The sequence below is a fragment of the Cherax quadricarinatus genome, chromosome 3, assembly GCF_038502225.1.
Source record: "Cherax quadricarinatus isolate ZL_2023a chromosome 3, ASM3850222v1, whole genome shotgun sequence".
NCBI classification, from domain to species: domain Eukaryota; kingdom Metazoa; phylum Arthropoda; class Malacostraca; order Decapoda; family Parastacidae; genus Cherax; species Cherax quadricarinatus.
Genome location: NC_091294.1, coordinates 40,005,407 through 40,025,342, shown reverse-complemented (window position 1 = coordinate 40,025,342; position 19,936 = coordinate 40,005,407). Strand labels below are relative to the sequence as shown.

Here is a 19,936-nt window from a genome sequence, read left to right as displayed (position 1 = left end):
AGCAGTGTGTGTGTGTGTGTGTGTGTGTGTGTGTGTGTGTGTGTGTGTGTGTGTGTGTGTGTGTGTGTGTGTGTGTGTGTGTGTGTGTGTGTGTGTGCGTGCATGTGTGTGTATTTCTATATTTGTAATTATTCTATCGTCCTAACGTTGTGCAACATCCGTCGGCAACACCAAGATTCCGTAGTGTGAACCTTGACATATGAGTTATGAACATCAAACGCGTCTACAACAGGTAACCACATTCTCCATTAGGAAATTTTTAATTCTCTCTAATGCCCATATGTATACCATCGTATCACTGATGTCCTAGACTATAACAACAGAGGGCTAGGATCACGAAGACCCCCATCCCTTCCTCACTATCCCCAGTCCCACGCGAGTGAGGTCCCACTTCAGTCACTAACATCACGGAGAATTGAATATCGTGCGACAACCAGCAACTAAGGAAAGGCTGTAGTCTGATAGAGCGGACGTCAGTGTTTATAAGCGCGGGTTGAAGAATACATTTTCTTCTTTCCAGACGAACAGAACACTGCTACCACCACTACGAACGCAACTCAGCACCGAGTTTCCTAAGATCAGTGTGTTGGCCTCTCGCTCATTCTTCCAGACCTCCTGTCGGTGGTTCCAACCCGTAAAAGGTACAATTCACTTTCGTTTTGTCACATTTTATTTGTAAATAAGACGAAAACACAGTATAAGGATATTTATTGAGGAGACAGTTCTCTCCGGGGAGTTTCATCGATCAATAGAGATACAACAAGGCTTACATAGTGATCACTCTTCCTTGATAATGTGAGAAATCACGAATGCGCTTGGAATTTCACTATTTTTGTTCACTGTGGTTATTTTAAAAATGCACAATGGTCAAGAGAGGCCGGAGGTGAGGTGTCTTAGCAAAGTAGAATTGATGAAACTACAACACGAGTCCAGACAGAAATTTTTATGTAGACTTTCTTTATTGTCGAAATGTCTGGCCTCATCAAACTTCGTGAAATATTGACTCTTATCTCAAATTCACTCTTTGGGAGAAACGAGATCGTCAATACTGGGACTCTCGCCCTTGTCACACCATTCGACTAGCTTTCCCATGAGACAACCGGAAGTAGGAGACCTTTGCAATTTCTAGGAAGGAGTGAGTAAGTTTATTCAGGTATACACAGGTATATACATAGTAGCATATGTGCAGAGAACTTAGGATAACCCCAAAAAATCAGACAGAGTGACTTATTTCCAGACTCGAGATTCAGTGTGCATCATAGTGGATAACACATACATTGTCCTGCTCATCCCTGCCACGTGTATACATGTGCTCTCTCTTACACGTTGCTTCAAACTTCGAGGTTTCTAACACAAACACCCACTCGCTTCTTCCACAAGAATTACTTACGCTTTTGCTTTAGGTTCAGTGAGTTTAGAAGGGCACCAGAGATCACTGACACGGCCAGGCAAGAAAACTCACCTGCGGGATTTATTGTGCTGTCAGTTACTGACTGCTACTAAGAAAGTGTAAGTCACCACCTTCACTCCATATAGAGTGCGTCGCCTCCTTCATTACACACAGTGTAAGTACCCTCCATCACTCCAAACAGTGTAGGTCACCTCCATCACTTCACACAGTGTAAATCACCTCCACTTCACATTGTAAGTCACCTCCATCATTTCACACAGTGTAAGTCACCTCCATCATCACGCAGTGTAAGTCACCTCTATAACTCCACACAGTGTAAGACACCATCATCAGACAGTGTAAGTCACCTCTATAACTCCACACAGTGTAAGACACCATCATCACACAGTGTAAGTCATCTCCATCACTCCACACAGTGTAAGTCACCTCCATCATCACAGTGTAAGTCATCTCTTTCACTCCACACAGTGTAAAACACCATCATCACACAGTGTAAGTCACCTCCATCACTCCACAGTGTGTAAGTCACCATCATCACACAGTGTAAGTCACCTCCATCATCACAGTGTAAGTCACCTCTATCACTCCACACAGTGTAAGACACCATCATCACACAGTGTAAGTCATCTCCATCACTCCACACAGTGTAAGTCACCTCCATCATCACAGTGTAAGTCATCTCTTTCACTCCACACAGTGTAAGACACCATCATCACACAGTGTAAGTCACCTCCATCACTCCACAGTGTGTAAGTCACCATCATCACACAGTGTAAGTCACCTCCATCACTCCACACAGTGTAAGTCACCTCCATCATCACAGTGTAAGTCACCTCTATCACTCCACACAGTGTAAGACACCATCATCACACAGTGTAAGTCACCTCTATCACTCCACACAGTGTAAGACACCATCATCACACAGTGTAAGTCACCTCCATCACTCCACACAGTGTAAGACACCATCATCACACAGTGTAAGTCACCTCCATCACTCCACACAGTGTAAGACACCATCATCACACAGTGTAAGTCACCTCCATCAGTGGGTTGATTCAGGCAAGACCTTGAGAATCTATCGACTCGCTCGCACCAATGATATGCCACAATTACCTCTTCACCCTCAGAAGTTATTTCCTACCATCCCATCACGCTGACCACTTTGACCCTACTGTATAATTACGAAGGCGTGTAAACAACACACACTATGTGGGTTATGATGTTTTATTGGGGAAGACGTTATGCTCCTCAGGGACTTTATCAGTTAACAGAGAGAACAACAAGGCAGATTGACCTGGTACTTCTCTGTAGTTCCAGCAGACTTCAACGGACTAAACTTTGTAAACCTATTCCCTGTTATCATTTTTTAATAAATGGATTAGAAAGCCGACAGGTTGATAAATGAGAGACTTGTGCAACGTTTGGGTAACTTTATGCTGGAAGCTTTTCACCAGTCAGTGACTTCTTCGGTCTACCGGTCTCTGCCTTGGACTGAAGCCATTGGCTGGCGAAATGTTTCCAGAATAAGGATACCTAAATGCTTCGCAAGCGTCTTATTTATCAATTTTTTTATATTGTTGCCACTTTCACATCTTCTTTAACACTCAGAAGAGACCTTGTCCCTCTCCACGTTCACTACACTAGGAGGGAACATGCGGCACTTGCTGGTGGCAGTGGCACTGCTGGGGACAGCTGTAACGGCATCGATCCTCGTCAGCAGTGAAACCCAGAAACTGTTGCTGCAGATGAAGGAGGAGGAGAGGGAAAACCAACAACAGCGGGAAAAGGAAGAAGGCAACATCTGGGCAGTGTTAGTGGCTGGCTCCAGCGGCTGGTACAACTACCGTCACCAGGTCAGTATCGACACTAAAATAGGCCGTTAGAGGAATTTTGGTGAAGTAACTATCAAATGATAGTCGAATACAAAGATGAATCATATTCCCGAAGTAGACGAAACGGAGGGGTAGTTAGAAATTATTAGTCTATCACTCTGGTTGCAAGGTGATCAGCCACTTGCACCAAGAGGTTGATAATCTTGATTAAATCTAACTACTTCTCCATGTCCTTAACTTCGTCTTCCAGAAAAGCTGATCTGTCTATAGGAATGTGATCCATCTCTGAAACTGACGAAATCTGCAGCGCAGGCGAAGTGTTTCGTTAATGTAGATTCCCAGTGTTGCATATATATGTCTTAAACACACCTCGCCTGACTCATGATTTTAGTAATATCTTCCATTATGAATCTTAAGTCAACGATTCTTCCAAGATTCGCAATTTTATCGTCTATTTTGAAGTGTGTTGTGTGTGTGTGTGTATGTGTGTGTGTGTGTGTGTGTGTGTGTGTGTGTGTGTGTGTGTGTGTGTGTGTGTGTGTGTGTGTACTCACCTATTTGTACTCACCTATTTGTGGTTGCAGGGGTCGAGTCACAGCTCCTGGCCCCGCCTCTTCGCTGATTGCTACTAGGTCCTCTCTCTCCCTGCCCCATGAGCTCTATCATACCTCGCCTTAAAACTATGTATGGTTCCCGCCTCCACTACGTCACTTTCTAGACTATTCCACGGCCTGACTACTCTATGACTGAAGAAATACTTCCTAACATCCCTTTGATTCATCTGAGTCTTCAACTTCCAATTGTGACCTCAGGTGTCTGTGTCCCTTCTCTGGAACATCCCGTCTTTGTCCACCTTGTCTATTCCGCGCAGTATTTTATATGTCGTTATCATGTCTCCCCTGACCCTCCTGTCCTCCAGTGTCGTCAGGCCGATTTCCCTCAACCTTTCTTCGTAGGACAATCCCCGTAGCTCTGGGACTAGTCTTGTTGCAAACCTTGCACTTTCTCTAATTTCTTGACGTGCTTGACTAGGTGTGGATTCCAAACTGGTGCTGCATACTCCAGTATGGGCCTGACATAAATGGTATACAGAGACTTAAACGAATCATTACTGAGGTATCGGAACGCTATCCGTAGGTTTGCCAGGCGCCCGTATGCTGCAGCAGTTATCTGATTGATGTGCGCCTCAGGAGATATGCTCGGTGTTATGCTCACCCCCAGATCTTTTTCCTTGAGTGAGGTTTGCAGTCTTTGGCCATCTAAACTATATTGTGTCTGCGGTCTTCTTTGCCCTTCCCCAATCTTCACGACTTTGCATTTGGCAGGGTTAAATTCAAGGAGCCAGTTGCTGGACCAGGCTTGTAGCCTGTCCAGGTCTCTTTGTAGTCCTGCCTGATCCTCATCCGATTTGATTCTTCTCATTAACTTCGCATCATCTGCAAACAAGGACACTTCTGAGTCTATCCCTTCCGTTATGTCGTTCACACATACCAAGAACAGCACAGGTCCTAGGACTGACCCCTGTGGAACCCCGCTTGTCACAGGCGCCCACTCTGACACCTCGTCGCGTACCATGACTCGTTGTTGCCTCCCTGTCAGGTATTCTCTGATCCATTGCAGTGCCTTTCCTGTTATGTGTGCCTGATCCTCTAGCTTTTGCAGTAACCTCTTGTGAGGAACTGTGTCGAAGGCCTTCTTGCAGTCCAAAAATATGCAGTCGATCCACCCCTCTCTCTCTTGTCTTACTTCTGTCACCTTGTCATAAAACTCTAGTAGGTTTGTGACACAGGATTTTCCTTCCCTGAAACCGTGCTGGTTGTCAATTATACACTTGTTTCTTTCCAGGTGCCCCACCACTCTCCTCCTGATGATCTTCTCCATGACCTTGCATACTATACACGTTAGTGATACAGGTCTGTAGTTTAGTGCCTCATGTCTGTCTCCCTTTTTAAAAATTGGGACTACATTTGCCATTTTCCATACCTCAGGGAGTTGCCCAGTTTCAAATGATGTGTTGAAGATCTTTGTTAATGGCTCACACAATATCTCTGCTCCCTCTTTAAGGACCCATGGAGAGATGTTGTCTGGTCCCACCGCCTTTGAGGTGCCAAGTTCGCATAGCAGTGTGTGTGTGTGTGTGTGTGTGTGTGTGTGTGTGTGTGTGTGTGTGTGTGTGTGTGTGTGTGTGTGTGTACTCACCTAATTGTAGTTGCAGGGGTCGAGACTCAGCTTCTGTCCCCGCCTCTTCACTGAACGCTACTAGGACCTCTCTCTCCCTGCTCCATGAGCTATATCATACCTCGTCTTAAAGCTATGTATAGTACCTGCCTCCACTACATCGCTCGCCAGACTGTTCCACTTCTTGACCACTCTATGACTGAAGAAATGCTTCCTAACATCCCTGTGACTCATCTGAGTCTTCAACTTCCAAGAGTGACTCCTTGTTTCTGTGTCCCCTCTCTGGAACATCTTGTCTCTGTCCACCTTGTCTATTCCACGCAGTATTTTGTATGTCGTTATCATGTCTCCCCTATCTCTCCTGTCCTCCAGTGTCGTCAGGCCGATTTCCCTCAACCTTTCTTCATAGGACATTCCCCTTAGCTGTGGAACTAACCTTGTCGCAAACCTTTGCACTTTCTCTAATGTCTTAAAGTGCTTGACCCTGTGCGGGTTCCAAACTGGTGCTGCATACTCCAGTATGGGCCTGACGTACACGGTGTACAGTGTCTTGAAAGATTCCTTACTTAGGTATCGGAATGCTAATCTCAGGTTTGCCAGGCGCCCATATGCTGCAGCAGTTATCTGGTTGATGTGTGCTTCCGGAGACGTGTTCTGTGTTATAATCACGCCAAGATCTTTCTCCTTGAGCGAGGTTTGCAGTCCTTGGCCACCTAGCCTATACTCTGTTTGCGGTCTTCTTTGCCCTTCTCCAATCTTCATTACTTTGCATTTGGCAGGGTTGAATTCGAGAAGCCAGTTGCTGGACCACGTAACCAGCCTGTCTAGGTCTCTTTGAAGGTCTGCCTGATCCTCATCTGATTTAATTTTCCTCATTAACTTCACATCATCTGCGAACAGGGACACCTCTGAGTCTATCCCTTCCATCATGTCATTCACGTATACCAAAAACAGCACTGGTCCTAGGACCGACCCCTGTGGGACCCCGCTCGTCACAGGTGTCCACTGTGATACCTCATCATGCACCATGACTCGTTGTTGCCTCCCTGTCAGGTATTCTCTGATCCACTGAAGTGCTCTTTCCGTTATACACGCCTGATCCTCTAGTTTCTGCACTAATCTCTTGTGAGGAACTGTGTCGAAGGCCTTCTTGCAGTCAAAGAAGATGCAATCAACCCACCCCTTTCTCTCGTTTCTTACTTCTGTTACTTTTTCATAAAACTCCAGAAGGTTTGTGACACAGGATTTGTCTTCCATGAAACCGTGCTGGTTGTCATTTATACTTTTGTTCCGTTCCAGGTGCTCTACCACTCTCCTCCTGATAATCTTTTCCATGACTTTGCATACTATACACGTCAGGGACACTGGTCTGTAGTTAAGTACTTCTTTTCTGTCTCCTTTTTTAAAAATGGGAACTACATTTACCGTCTTCCATACCTCAGGTTGTTCAGTTTCAAGGGATGTGTTGAAGATTGTGGTTAATTGGACACACAGCATTTCTGCTCCCTCTCTAAGGACCCACGGGGAGATGTCCGGTCCCATCGCCTTTGAGGTATCAAGGTCACTTAGCAGCTTCTTCACCTCCTCCTCAGCTGTGTGTATGTCATCCAGCATTTGTTGGTGTATTCCCTGTTGGTGTCCCTCTCTGTCCTGTCTTCCCAGAGTCCTTTCTGTCTCCACAGTGAATGCTTCCTTAAATCTCTTGTTGAGCTCCTCACTCCTCTTGATCGTGTGTGTGTGTGTGTGTGTGTGTGTGTGTGTGTGTGTGTGTGTGTGTTTGGGTATATGTGAGTGTGTACTCACCAAGATCACGTCTTCTCCTGCAGGCGGACATGTGTCATGCCTACCAGATCCTGCACCAGCACGGTGTTCCTGACGACCACATCATCGTTATGATGTACGACGACATCGCTAACAACTTTCAGTGAGTGCCATTCGATGGGTTCTTAGTGCCGGTAGATAATGTATTACCTGGAGAGAGTTTCGGCCCGGTCTGTGACCAGGTGAATCAGAGCCTGATCAACCAGGCTGTTACTGTTGTTAATATCAGTTGCTGAACAATTATTGATAAGTCAATACTAGGCCATTTGTAATTGTCTTATTTTAGCCAAAATGATTAAAATATTATTAACTTATTTATTAATTTATTCGCTGTTGACAGTGTATTGTAAAAGGTCACGCGATGAGTGACTTGCACCCGTCATGTCTCCAGATAAGTTAGAAAGTCCAGTGCTCATCCAATGTCTGATACTTGCTTCATATTTTTCTTTCCTATTTCGCAGGAACCCAACCCCGGGTGTGATCATCAACCGTCCAGATGGACCCAATGTGTACGATGGCGTCCCCAAGGACTACATTGGCAGGGACGTCACTCCAGGAAACTTCCTGAAGGTACTTAGAGGTGATGCTGAGGGCCTGAGGGGTGTGGGCTCTGGCAGGGTTCTGAAGAGTGGTCCCAACGACCGTGTCTTCATCAACATGGTGGACCACGGTGCCCCTGGTATCTTCGCCTTCCCTAGCGACTACCTTCAAGCTAGAGACCTGGTCGACACTCTCTTATCTATGCATCGGGCCCACACGTACAGCCAGGTGAGTCAGTAATCCACTTCTTTATGTGTGAGCAGAGTCCTTTCCCAGGGTGTGTGCATACATGAAGATATGAACGTTTTTTTAGTTTCGAACCTATGAGTTAGTTAGTTAGTTAAAGATTAGCCGGTATTCTCCCGGCCCGGGCCTTGTCCAAGTGGTGGCCCGGCCTTGGCTCCCTCTTTAGGGAGTGTCTGAAACCTAAGTCTCCCATGGGAGGAGGCACAAGTACCTCCTCATCTTTGGGACCAACTGTCCCCAGGCCTAGCCACAAGCTAGGCCTCTCTGGTCTGCCATCCCCGCCCCAAAGGGGTAAATGGGAATGACAGTCTTGTGAGCTGTAAGCTCGGGCTCAGGCACCTACCCTACCCTAGAAGGGTTAGGCATGGTGTCGATGCGAACCTATGAGCTCCTACATGGAAGATGTAACTGTATGCACCCGGCTGTGTTGCCGGCCACATGACGATATGAAAGCCCTAGTTTATTATTTATGATTCACAAACTCGCCATTGACAAATTAATCCATGTTCATTTTTTTGTCAATCCCTTAACTTTTCGTAGACATTTTGGATATTATGATCTACTGAATCTCTCTTAGAATTTGAATATTTTACATATATGAAGCTCGTTTTTTTTACATTTTACAACCTGAATCTGTGAGAACAGGATTATCATACAGATACACATATAACCCATATATAGAAGAGAGGTGCTTACGACGACGTTTCGGTCCGACTTGGACAATTTACAAAGTCACACTAACAGAGACGAAGCCAGGACTAAGATTCATACAAGGAAAGTTGTGTACTAGGGAGGACTCATCCAGACGGCAACTATTAAACTTCAACAGTCGCCGTCTGGTTGAATCCTCCCTAATACACAACTTTCCTTGTATGAATCTTAGTCGTGGCTTCGTCTCTGTAGATGCCTTCCTTTCCCACTACATTGTAAAATGCTCCAAACTTCAGAACACTCGTGACTTAATCTGATTCCTCCTTTTTCTTCTTCTCCCTCTTCCCCTTTCCTCTTTCCTTTTTCTCCTTTGGGTTGTCTTTCTTCTGCCCTGTGTATTTGTTCCTTTTTTATTTACTTATTTGTTCCCCCCCCTCGGTGTTCTTGCTCTTACCCTCTGTGGGCACCTAGCTCCCTTGTGGGCACCTAGCTCCCTTGTGTGCACCTAGCTCCCTTATGGGCACCTAGCTCCCTTGCAGTGCTCCTCTTTCTTAGTATTATTTGACTGGCTCCTCCTCTTACTACCTCCCCACTACTACTACCTTCCACCTCCACTACTACCACCACCATCACCCCTACTAATACTACTACTACTACTACTACTACTACTACTACTACTACTACTACTACTACTACTACTACTACTACTACTACGACTACTACCTCTTGCCTATTTATACCCTTCCTGCTCTCCTTTTCGTTAGTGTGACTTTGTAAATGATCCAAGTCGACCCGAAACGTCGTCGTAAGCTCCTCTCTTGTATGTGCAGGTTATTTGTGTATCGTTCCAGTCACAGTATTGTGCCTTGTTTTTGTTATTTATCATACAGACTTGCTTAACAAGATTCCTGAAAACCACCGTTTTCAGGAATCAGGTTTCATTATGACTGGTAGCTGTCATACATTGTGTCTAAAACAAATTATATTTGAGAATTTTGGAAATTTTGTATATTAGACAGTTTAAACAGTTTTAATAACTGTCATTTTTATTTTTATTTGGTTGTACCTGTGTTGTGAGTCGTAATCATTCTGACTTGATGCGTCGTAATCATTCTGATTCGATGCATGAGCATGCTATCTTATCAATTTTTCGTTTAACTTCATAAATATAAAATTTGGTTACTATGTTTATTTTCCAAATTATTTCTTAGAAGTACTTTCAAAATTTTGAATACATGCAATGATTTTTTTGATCCTCAATTTGAATGAATTTTGTTATGCTTTGTATATATGTCCACAGATGGTGATATACGTGGAGTCATGTGAGTCTGGCTCCCTCTTCCAGAAACTCCTTCCTGACGACATAGAAGGTAAGACTTTCTTTCTCATCACTCTCATACGATTACTTAGCTCATTTCATAGGCTTAATAAATGTGTACGGATTTGTTCTTGAACACCATACACACACACACACTGATGACACTGGAGGACAGAAGGGTTAGGAGAGACATGATAACGACATACAAAAAACTGCTTGGAATAGACAAGGTGGACAGAGACAGGATGTTCCAGAGATGGGACACAGAAACAAGGGGTCACAATTGGAAGTTGAAGACTCAATTGAGTCACGTAGATGTTAGGAAGTATTTCTTCAGTCATAGAGTTGTCAGGAAGTGGAATAGTCTAGTAAGTGAGGGAGTGGAGCCAGGAAGCATACATAGCTTTAAGACGAGGTATGATAAAGCTCATGGAGCAGGGCGAGAGAGGACCTAGTAGCTTTCAGTGAAGAGGCGTGGCCAGGAGCTGAGTCTCGACCCCTGCAACCACAATTAGGTGAGTACACACACACACACACACACACACACACACACACACAGAGGCCTAGTGTCTAATCGACATGTGCTTAGGACAAAATGGTAACTCACACACACACACACACACACACACACACACACACACACACACACACACACACACATTTAGTTGAAAACCTATAGTTTCTAAATATAGGTTCCCAACTAAATATATTATCAACGTTTTTATAATAAATCTTTTTTTCAATGTCTCCTATTTTTAAGAAACTTTCTGTGCAAGTATTTTCTATCATCTACATAAGATAAAAAAAAAAATTCCTCTTATTTCATCCTCCACAAACCAATTACTTCGATTTTCTCATTTAGTGTGAGCTGACATGCATTCTGTGGTTCCCTAACAGTGTACGCCCTGAGTGCGTCAGGACCTAATGAACCCTCTTATGCTTGCTACGAAGACAGCACACGCCATACCTTCCTGGGTGACGTTTTCAGCGTCAAATGGATGGAGGACACCGACGTTGTAAGTGGAATGGATTTTCTTATTGGAGTAGCACTAAGCCCGCAGGGGTCATATAGCACCTGGGGAATGATAGGTAATCAGGTTTGATCCAAGGGATTATTTAGAAGAAATGAGCTTAAATACAGGTGACTACGGCATTGTGTTTCAGTGTGTGACACCGTCCTTGGTCTTCATTGTTTTCTATCGTAGTTTGCTACTTAGTAAACATATTCACTAATTGACTCAAGAAATCGTAATGACACGATTGCAAATAAACCATACCCCCGGCCGGGGGTATGGTTTATATTCACTAATTTCTCTGACGCAATAAACCTGAGCTTCACTTTTAGGAAAACCTCAACAAGGAGACGCTGATGGCTCAGTTCAACCTAGTACACGACGAAGTGGAGACCTCCACAGTGATGCACTGGGGGGATCTACAGCTGGCCTCACAGACACTCTCAAACTTCCTGGGATATAAGGACCCCCACGGATCCATCGGTTACAACCTTAGCGCTATCAACGAAATCGACTTGAGCTACTCAACCTCTTTGCAATTTTCCGATCCTTGGTTGGTAAGTTGGTTAAATGTGTTTAGACGGTGGGGAGGCTTCAGACTTGTTTGTATGCTAGATCGTCACATGGCTGTTGAAGTATCTTATTGCATTCCTTGGTGGAATGGTGAAGAAATAACAAAATTTCCATTCTTTCATTTATACACAAACAGGATACAGGAGAATGAAAGTCATGACAATGTTTCGGTCCGACTTGGACCATTAACTAGTGCGACTAGTCAATGGTCCAAATCGGACCAAAACGTCGTCATAAGTTTCATTCTCCTATGTGTGGGTTATCTGTGAATTATTCCAATCACGGTGTTGTGCCATTTTTAATTTTTTTTGTCACTCATCATTCTTCCATTTTTTTCCTGTTGACATGTATGGTTAGAAATCCTCTGTGGTGAGCTACGACGTCCCTGTGGCTGTCCTCAAGTCTCGCATACGTGCGGCCGTCAACCCTCTGGAGGAGCAGGACTGGAAGGTCACTCTCGAGTCTCTTCTTCTGGTAAGAACAGTAGTGAAGGGAAATTAACTTTCGCTGGAGAAACTTAGCGAAATCAAAGTAGAAACCTTTAATTCGTTGTCAGGATTTCCCAATACCAGGGGTTTCTGATACCACTGTGATGGTTATCTCTGGTATAGTTTTATTTTTTTTTTTTTTGCGTGAGCAGAGGTATGGTTTTGTTGGTAAATTTCTTTCTGAGAGAGAGAGAGAGAGAGAGAGAGAGAGAGAGAGAGAGATCCTCCATGACCAGCTGCAAGAACTGTGTCAAAACTGTCATTGGTAACAATAAGGCAGGAAGAGGTGCACTTCCTTCTTAAATCACTTGACCAAGAAATGGCTGTGAGCCCAGACAAGTTGAGCCCAAGATTGCTGAGAAGATGTGCAGACCAGCTAGCAGCGCCTCTAACTTGCATCTTTCAGCACTGCCAAGTACAGTGTAATGGCCTTCTCTGCAGAAAGAGGCAAATGTAGTCCCTGTTCACAAGAAGAGCAGAGCAGATATCAGCAACTACAGACCAGTGTCACTCCTGTCAATCACTGACAAGCTCCTTGAGACAAATGCCAGTTTTTTTGACTACCGTCAATATGGCTTCAGGAAAGGTTACTCTGCTGCTGATCTGTTGCTAAACCTCTCTACTAAGTGGCACCAGTCACTGGATGAATCCAAAGTCAGCTGTGTGGTAGCACTGGACATTGCTGGTGCTTTCGACCGGGTGTGGCACCAGGGCCTCTTAGCAAAACTGCAAGCTCTGGGAATTGCAGTCTCTACGCTATGTCTTCTCAGTGATTACCTTCATGGTAGATCTCTAAGAGTAGTTCTCAATGGAACAGAATCAGCAAGACATCCTATTGGGGCAAGTGTTCCACAAGGAAGCGTTCTGTGACCTTTGTTATGGAATGTTTACTTCGATGACCTTCTTCATCTCATCCCAGAATCACATGCAAACGCAGACGACTGTACACTGACATTCGCTTATCCAAGAGAAGAAATGCCAGCTGCTCTAAGATACATCAATCACCAGCTCAGAGCTATATCAGCTTGGGGAAATAGATGACAAGTAACATTTGCACCTGAGAAAACAAATGATGATGATCTCTTGGCACCATATTGGTAATGCCGGTGCAGTAGTAAGGATGAATGGGAGAGTGGTGGCACCTAGATAAGAAGTTGATATCCTTGGGGTGAAATCTGACTCCAAACTGACCATGAAAAACCACGTTGTAAATCTTGCAAGCAAGGCAGCCAGGAAGCTTACAGCACTTCGCCGTATCTCGCATCTGCTTGACAGCAGGGGTTGCAAGATTTTGTACTAGGCACAAGTACGCTCACACCTTGAGTATGCTCCACTTTCTTGGTTCACCTGCCCCGCCCCCTCTCATCTGCGACTGCTTGACAGAGTAGAGAACAGAGCAAGACGTCTCATCTCTCGCCTGGACCAATCCTGGATAGATCTGTCATTTCAACAGAGCCTTCAACACAGGAGGGATGTGGGTGGCCTTACTGTTATGTACAAGGCCAATATTGTAAAAGTACCACACTTGGATCCACTTCGAGGACGGCGTGAGGCAAGTTTCTATACCACAAGACGGGCAGAAAGCAGCAACTTCACTCTGGCTGTACCATTTCCAGAACATCACTCCATCTGAGATCATTTATCCCCAGGATGACTCGAGTCTGGAACACATTCCTACAGTATTATGATGTCAACGAGATGAAATCAGTTCATCAGATGAAAATGCTGGCTCACAGATGGCTCCAACTTCATCCTGTTCCCTACTTGTATGTTTCATAACACCAAAAATGCTTTCAAATGAGCTGATGTAGGTAACAGCTCTTAGCTTTTCAATAAAGTTAGGAATCCTTAACCTGTAAATAGCTTGTCAATAAAGCTAGAAATCCTTAACCTAACCTTGTCAAACCCTGTGTGAAAGAGAGAGAGAGAGAGAGAGAGAGAGAGAGAGAGAGAGAGAGATAATTCTTCGTTTCTCCAGAACCGAGTTCATGTGAGGTCTGTGATGCAGCGCCTGGTGAGGGAAGTGACTGGCAATGACCAGGTAATGACTACAATGATCACAGCTAAGGATCACAATCACGATATCTCCCGCTGGGACTGCTACCAAGACTCCGTCAGGACCTTCCACACCCAGTGCTTTGATTTGGCCCAGGTCAGTCACCCCCTCACCCGCCCCTTAAATCCGCCCCTTACATCTGCAACTTACACCCACTACTTTTGTCTTCATTTATGTTCTTGTGACAAGAAGATTAGCGATATTCTTTGTCTATTTCCATTCATTGCTTTCATTATATAGGTAAAACCGGTTCCACATTTTTCTTCTGTCAGTTCTGAGAAAGCTTCTTGGCTTACATTCGAAAGGACGATCGACACCATGCCTAACCCTTCTAGGGTAGGGTAGGTGCCTGAGCCCGAGCCTTTAGCTCACAAGACTGTCATTCCCATTTGCCCCCTTGGGGCGGGGATGGCAGACCAGAGAGGCCTAGCTTGTGGCTAGGCCTGGGGACAGTTAGTCCCAAAGATGAGGAGGTACTTGTGCCTCCTCCCATGGGAGACTTAGGTCTCAGACACTTCCTAAAGAGGGAGCCAAGGCCGGGCCACCACTTGGATAAGGCCCGGGCCGGGAGAGTACCGGCGAATCTTTAATAATAATTAATAATAATTCGAAAGGACATCGACACCATGCCCAGCCCTTCTAGGGTAGGGTAGGTGCCTGAGCCAGAGCTTGCAGCTCACAAGACTGTCATTCCCATTAGCCCTCTAGGGGCGGGGTTGGCAGACCAGAGAGGCCTAGCTTCTCCCTACGAGCCCCGTGAGGGCAGGGAATGTGGCTAGGCCTGGGGACAGTTGGTCCCAACGATGAGGGGGTACTTGTACCTCCTCTCATGGGAGACTTAAGTCTCAGACACTCTCTCGACAGGGAGCCAAGGCCGGGCCACCCCTTGGAAAAGGCCCGGGCCGGGAGAATACCGGCGAATCTACAAGAAGAAGATTCGAAAAGAAATGATTTCTATCTCAGGGAGAGAGTTAAACGTATGGGCAAGCCACCGTATATCTGCTACACCTGTTCACCTAGCAATAAATACAGACCTGACAGGGATTAAACTGTTTTGGCTCCTTCCTGGTGAAGACAAGCTAAGAACTACATTGGAAATTAACCACACCGCTAAGTTTTCTTTGGATTATCCTGGATTATTATCCATCTTGGGTTAATAATTCGAAATAAGATTTATACTACCATTAGCGTCTGCTAATGAAAATCAGCTTATTTTAATAACGAGGCTTCAACAAAATCAGAGTGAAAAAAACATTGTATTATACACAGCTGAGCTCCTGACGAAGGTAAACTCTTTTAGGGACTAGAATAAAGAACAAGAAATTTTACTTGACACTAGTAATGACAACACCTTCACCAGTCCTTCTACCGACGGTCCCACACGGGTTTAGTGCTTCATATTTAGTAAGTAAACAATATACAAATAACCTGCACAAAGGAGACAGAAGATTATGAAGATGTTTCGGCGCGACTTGGACCAGGTCGGACCGAAACGTCATCATAAGCTTCTCTCTCTCCTAAGTGAGGGTTATTTGTGTATTGTTCCAGTCACGGTATGATGCCATTTTGTTCCTGAGCATTATCGTTCCATGCGAACATAATGCCACTAATTTTCAGGTATTACTCTCTCTGCCAATTAATCTAATTGCAGGAAATTTTGCAGATTTCGGGGAAATGCATCAAGCTATGGCTATATTATTTTTAAAATGTCCAATAATGTTCGAGGTAAATCCCGGAACTCTCCTTATTACGATTTCATGAGACATTGGTCATGGCATTATTCTCTGGCCTTGTACTTTCATTTTTTTTAAACACAATATGTGGTTTATGACGTGTTATTGAGATGTATCTTTCACCAGTGACTTTATTAATAAAATTTCTGGTGGACGAAACGTTTTAATAAAACAGTATAAACCGCAAGCTGTGTTTATTAACACGGCTGTCTCTGAACTCAGTTTAAGTCGTAATGAACGACTGTCGATGGATAAACGGAAAAGGTCTAAGGGGGTCCATAGTTCGAGTCTCCCCTTTACATTTCTGCTTATTCATATATGTCTGTTTAAATACCATTGATAATGTTTGTTTTTCCTCCCTTCTCAACACAGATTTACACTACCTTTCCACTCTTCAAGTTGCTACACCATCCTGCCACTTACGAAGTGTAAATTTTTGTCTAAATCCTTCTAAATTCTTATTTTTTTCACCTCTTTGAGTACACACATGTTTAATCTCATTCACTTCTTTCATAATGCTGCTCAGATTTTCGGAATTTATCATCAAGATTTTTAATAAATATGTATCTGTAATTTTTTTTGTGATTTCATGAGTTCTCGTTTTCTGTGATGATAAACAACTCGAGATGTTACCTATATAAACATCTCTGACATTTTATTGATTTTCTGATATTTTTTACGTCCTAAACAGTGTTACTCTTAATATTTTTTTTAGTTTTGACTGCATAACTCTGACATTGAAGCTAATCATGTTTTCTCAATATTACTTTATTAAGTATCCTTCTAGTATCTTTTATTTACTTATAGAAACTTCATGACCCACCTTGTACACACATGCTGCAGAATCGCTATCTTATTTTTTTTTAATTGTTCAACATTTGCATACACATACATATAGGAGAGAGAAGCTTACGACGTTTCGGTCAGACTTGGATCATTTACAAGTCACACGAATACAAGAGGGTGAGAGATACTGGTTCCCTCACCTTCGTGTGTTAGTGTGACTTGCAAATGGTCAAAGTCGAACAGGAACGTTGCCTTAAGATCTTCATGTGGGTTATTGCTGTATTGTTCCAGTGACGATATTGTTCCTTTTTTTTCATCACTCATCTCAATAAATTATCCCTTGAAATTAATAATAATCCAGTATCACTAGCAAGAATACTATTTTTTTTTTACCTAACTTAAAATTATTTTCGTCTGTTGATTCTTGAATTCTTACATCATGGAGAGTTGAGGACCCTAGGGACACTAGAGACCATGGAGATTCTAGGGACCCTAGGGACGCTAGAGACCCTAGTGACTCTAGGGACCGGGTCTTTACCAACATTCACAGCCAGTAAATATATATAATAATGCTTATAGAAGATTTTATGAAAAGTTAAGATACATGAAGTTTACTTGCGGACAGATATATACATCCTGCGTTATACTTGCAGAATACCTATGCTCTAAGAGTCCTGAGCATCATCGTTAACTTGTGTGAGCACGGCTACACTCACCAGCAGTTCCTGGAGGCTGCCAGATCTGTGTGTTCTCACGGCCCCTACACAGGCATCATCTGAGTTTCCCTGCTGGGGACCAACACCGTCGCCAGGGGACTCAGCACCCCAGTGGAGACCAACGCCCTTGAGGGAAGGAAACTTTCCTACAGGAGTCCCAAGACCCCTCTCTGAGGTGGACCCAACATTCCTGTGGGAGGAGGAAGAAGCTCCACACCCTGGCTGGGAGACTTTTACCTTCATGTTGTTGTGAATGTGGTAGTTAATCAGCTTTACATCGTCCTGGTCATATTTTAAATTGATATACTTGACAAAGTAACTTGTATTTAGACACTTTATTACAGTCATAGAGGGTTGAAAAAATCCACAGAATTAAAAAAAAATTAAACACAAATTCCACTAATATATATATATATATATATATATATATATATATATATATATATATATATATATATATATATATATATATATATATATATATATATATATATATATATATATATATATAATGTCGTGCCGAATAGGCAGAACTTGCGATCTTGGCTTAAATAGCAACGCTCATCTTGCCATATAAGACAAGTGAAAATTTGTGTATGCAATAATTTCACCAAAATCATTCTGAACCTAACGAAAAAAATATATTTCACTGTGTTTAGTATTAAATTACTGTAAACAAATCTAAAATATATTTAGTTGGCTTAGGCTAAAATAAATTGCTCTTGTTATAATAAGGTTAAGTAAGTTTTCTAAGATTCTATTGGTGCAAAATTAAAAATTTTTACATTAACATTAATGAAAAAAATATATCTTTAAATGTATAAGAGAAAATTTCTGAAAGGACTTAATTTTAAATGAGTTCTTGCTAATTGACCAGTTTTACATACATATATATATATATATATATATATATATATATATATATATATATATATATATATATATATATATATATATATATATATATATATATATATATGTATGTATATATATATATATATATATATATATACATATATACATATATATATCTGCAATAAGATCACACTAAACAGGTGATTTCAGAATATGCAAAACAACCACTGTGAAAGAATAGAGAAATTCCAAGTGCTTTCGTGACTACTCACATTATCATACATATATTGTTTTATATATTCTGCCATGCATTTCTTAGTAATTTATTCTGAAACCAGCCAGACATAAATGCATGTATAACACTGTAATGGTGTCAGTTGTTATATTATCCCAACCCACACAAAACTTGACTAATTATTCCTGTTACAAGTACTTAATATCTTGCCTTTCTACCGATCAGATCTCATTGCCTCTTGTTCCCTAGGCGCTGCGTTACCTTTACGGGTTTAGCACATGTCAATACATTATTAATTTATTAATAAAATACACATGTTTATTTAAAATAATTATGTTAATGTGTTTTCGGGTCGGAGTTGAATTTGCCTGTGAGTTCTCCTTACCAGCTTTCTTTAAAACAAAATTGTATATATTAACAGTGTGCTGCTACCCTTTTCTGTATGACAGTTACACGGGAACAATAGCTCGCCGTGTTTCCCTGTCATAGTCCATCACTCAGGATGATGGAACAATAGCTTTCTGTGTTTCCCTGTCATAGTCCATCACTCGGGATGATGGAACAATAGCTCATTGTGTTTCTCTGTCCTAGTCCATCACTCAGGATGATTGGACAATAGCTCATTGTGTTTTTCTGTCATAGTCCATCACTCAGGATGATGGAACAATAGCTCGTTGTGTTTCTCTTTCATAGTCCATCACTCAGGATGATGGAATAATAGCTCATTGTGTTTCTCTGTCATAGTCCATCACTCAGGATGATGGAACAATAGCTCATTGTGTTTCTCTGTCATAGTCCATCACTCAGGATGATGGAACAATAGCTCATTGTGTTTCTCTGTCATAGTCCATCACTCAGGATGATGGAACAATAGCTCGTTGTGTTTCTCTGTCATAGCCCATCACTCAGGATGATGGAACAATAGCTCATTGTGTTTCTCTGTCCTAGTCATCACTCAGGATGATGGGACAATAGCTCATTGTGTTTCTCTGTCATAGTCCATCACTCAGGATGATGGAACAATAGCTCGTTGTGTTTCTCTTTCATAGTCCATCACTCAGGATGATGGAATAATAGCTCATTGTGTTTCTCTGTCATAGTCCATCACTCAGGATGATGGAACAATAGCTCGTTGGGTTTCTCTGTCATAGTTCATCACTCAGGATGATGGAACAATAGCTCGTTGTGTTTCTCTGTCATAGTCCATCACTAAGGATGATGGAACAATAGCTCGTTGTGTTTCTCTGTCATAGTCCATCACTCAGGATGATGGAACAATAGCTCATTGTGTTTCTCTGTCATAGTCCATCACTCAGGATGATGGAACAATAGCTCGTTGTGTTTCTCTGTCATAGTCCATCACTCAGGATGATGGAACAATAGCTCGTTGTGTTTCTCTGTCATAGTCCATCACTCAGGATGATGGAACAAAAGCTCGTTGTGTTTCTCTGTCATTGTGTTTCTTGTGTTTCTGTCATAGTCCA

At 42.8% G+C, this 19,936-nt stretch overlaps 1 protein-coding gene across 1 annotated transcript; it reads left to right on the top strand.

The window, feature by feature from the left end:
- The first annotated feature begins 482 nt into the window (after positions 1-482).
- On the top strand, positions 483-17,761 carry LOC128706427 (legumain). The gene is made up of 10 exons (XM_070091382.1): positions 483-641; positions 3,056-3,264; positions 7,248-7,345; positions 7,704-8,010; positions 9,980-10,049; positions 10,895-11,013; positions 11,343-11,567; positions 11,941-12,057; positions 14,050-14,223; positions 17,300-17,761. Exons 2-10 carry the CDS (start codon positions 3,064-3,066, stop codon positions 17,423-17,425), a joined length of 1,437 nt encoding a protein of 478 aa, XP_069947483.1. The 5' UTR covers positions 483-641; positions 3,056-3,063; the 3' UTR covers positions 17,426-17,761.
- The last annotated feature ends 2,175 nt before the right edge of the window (positions 17,762-19,936 follow it).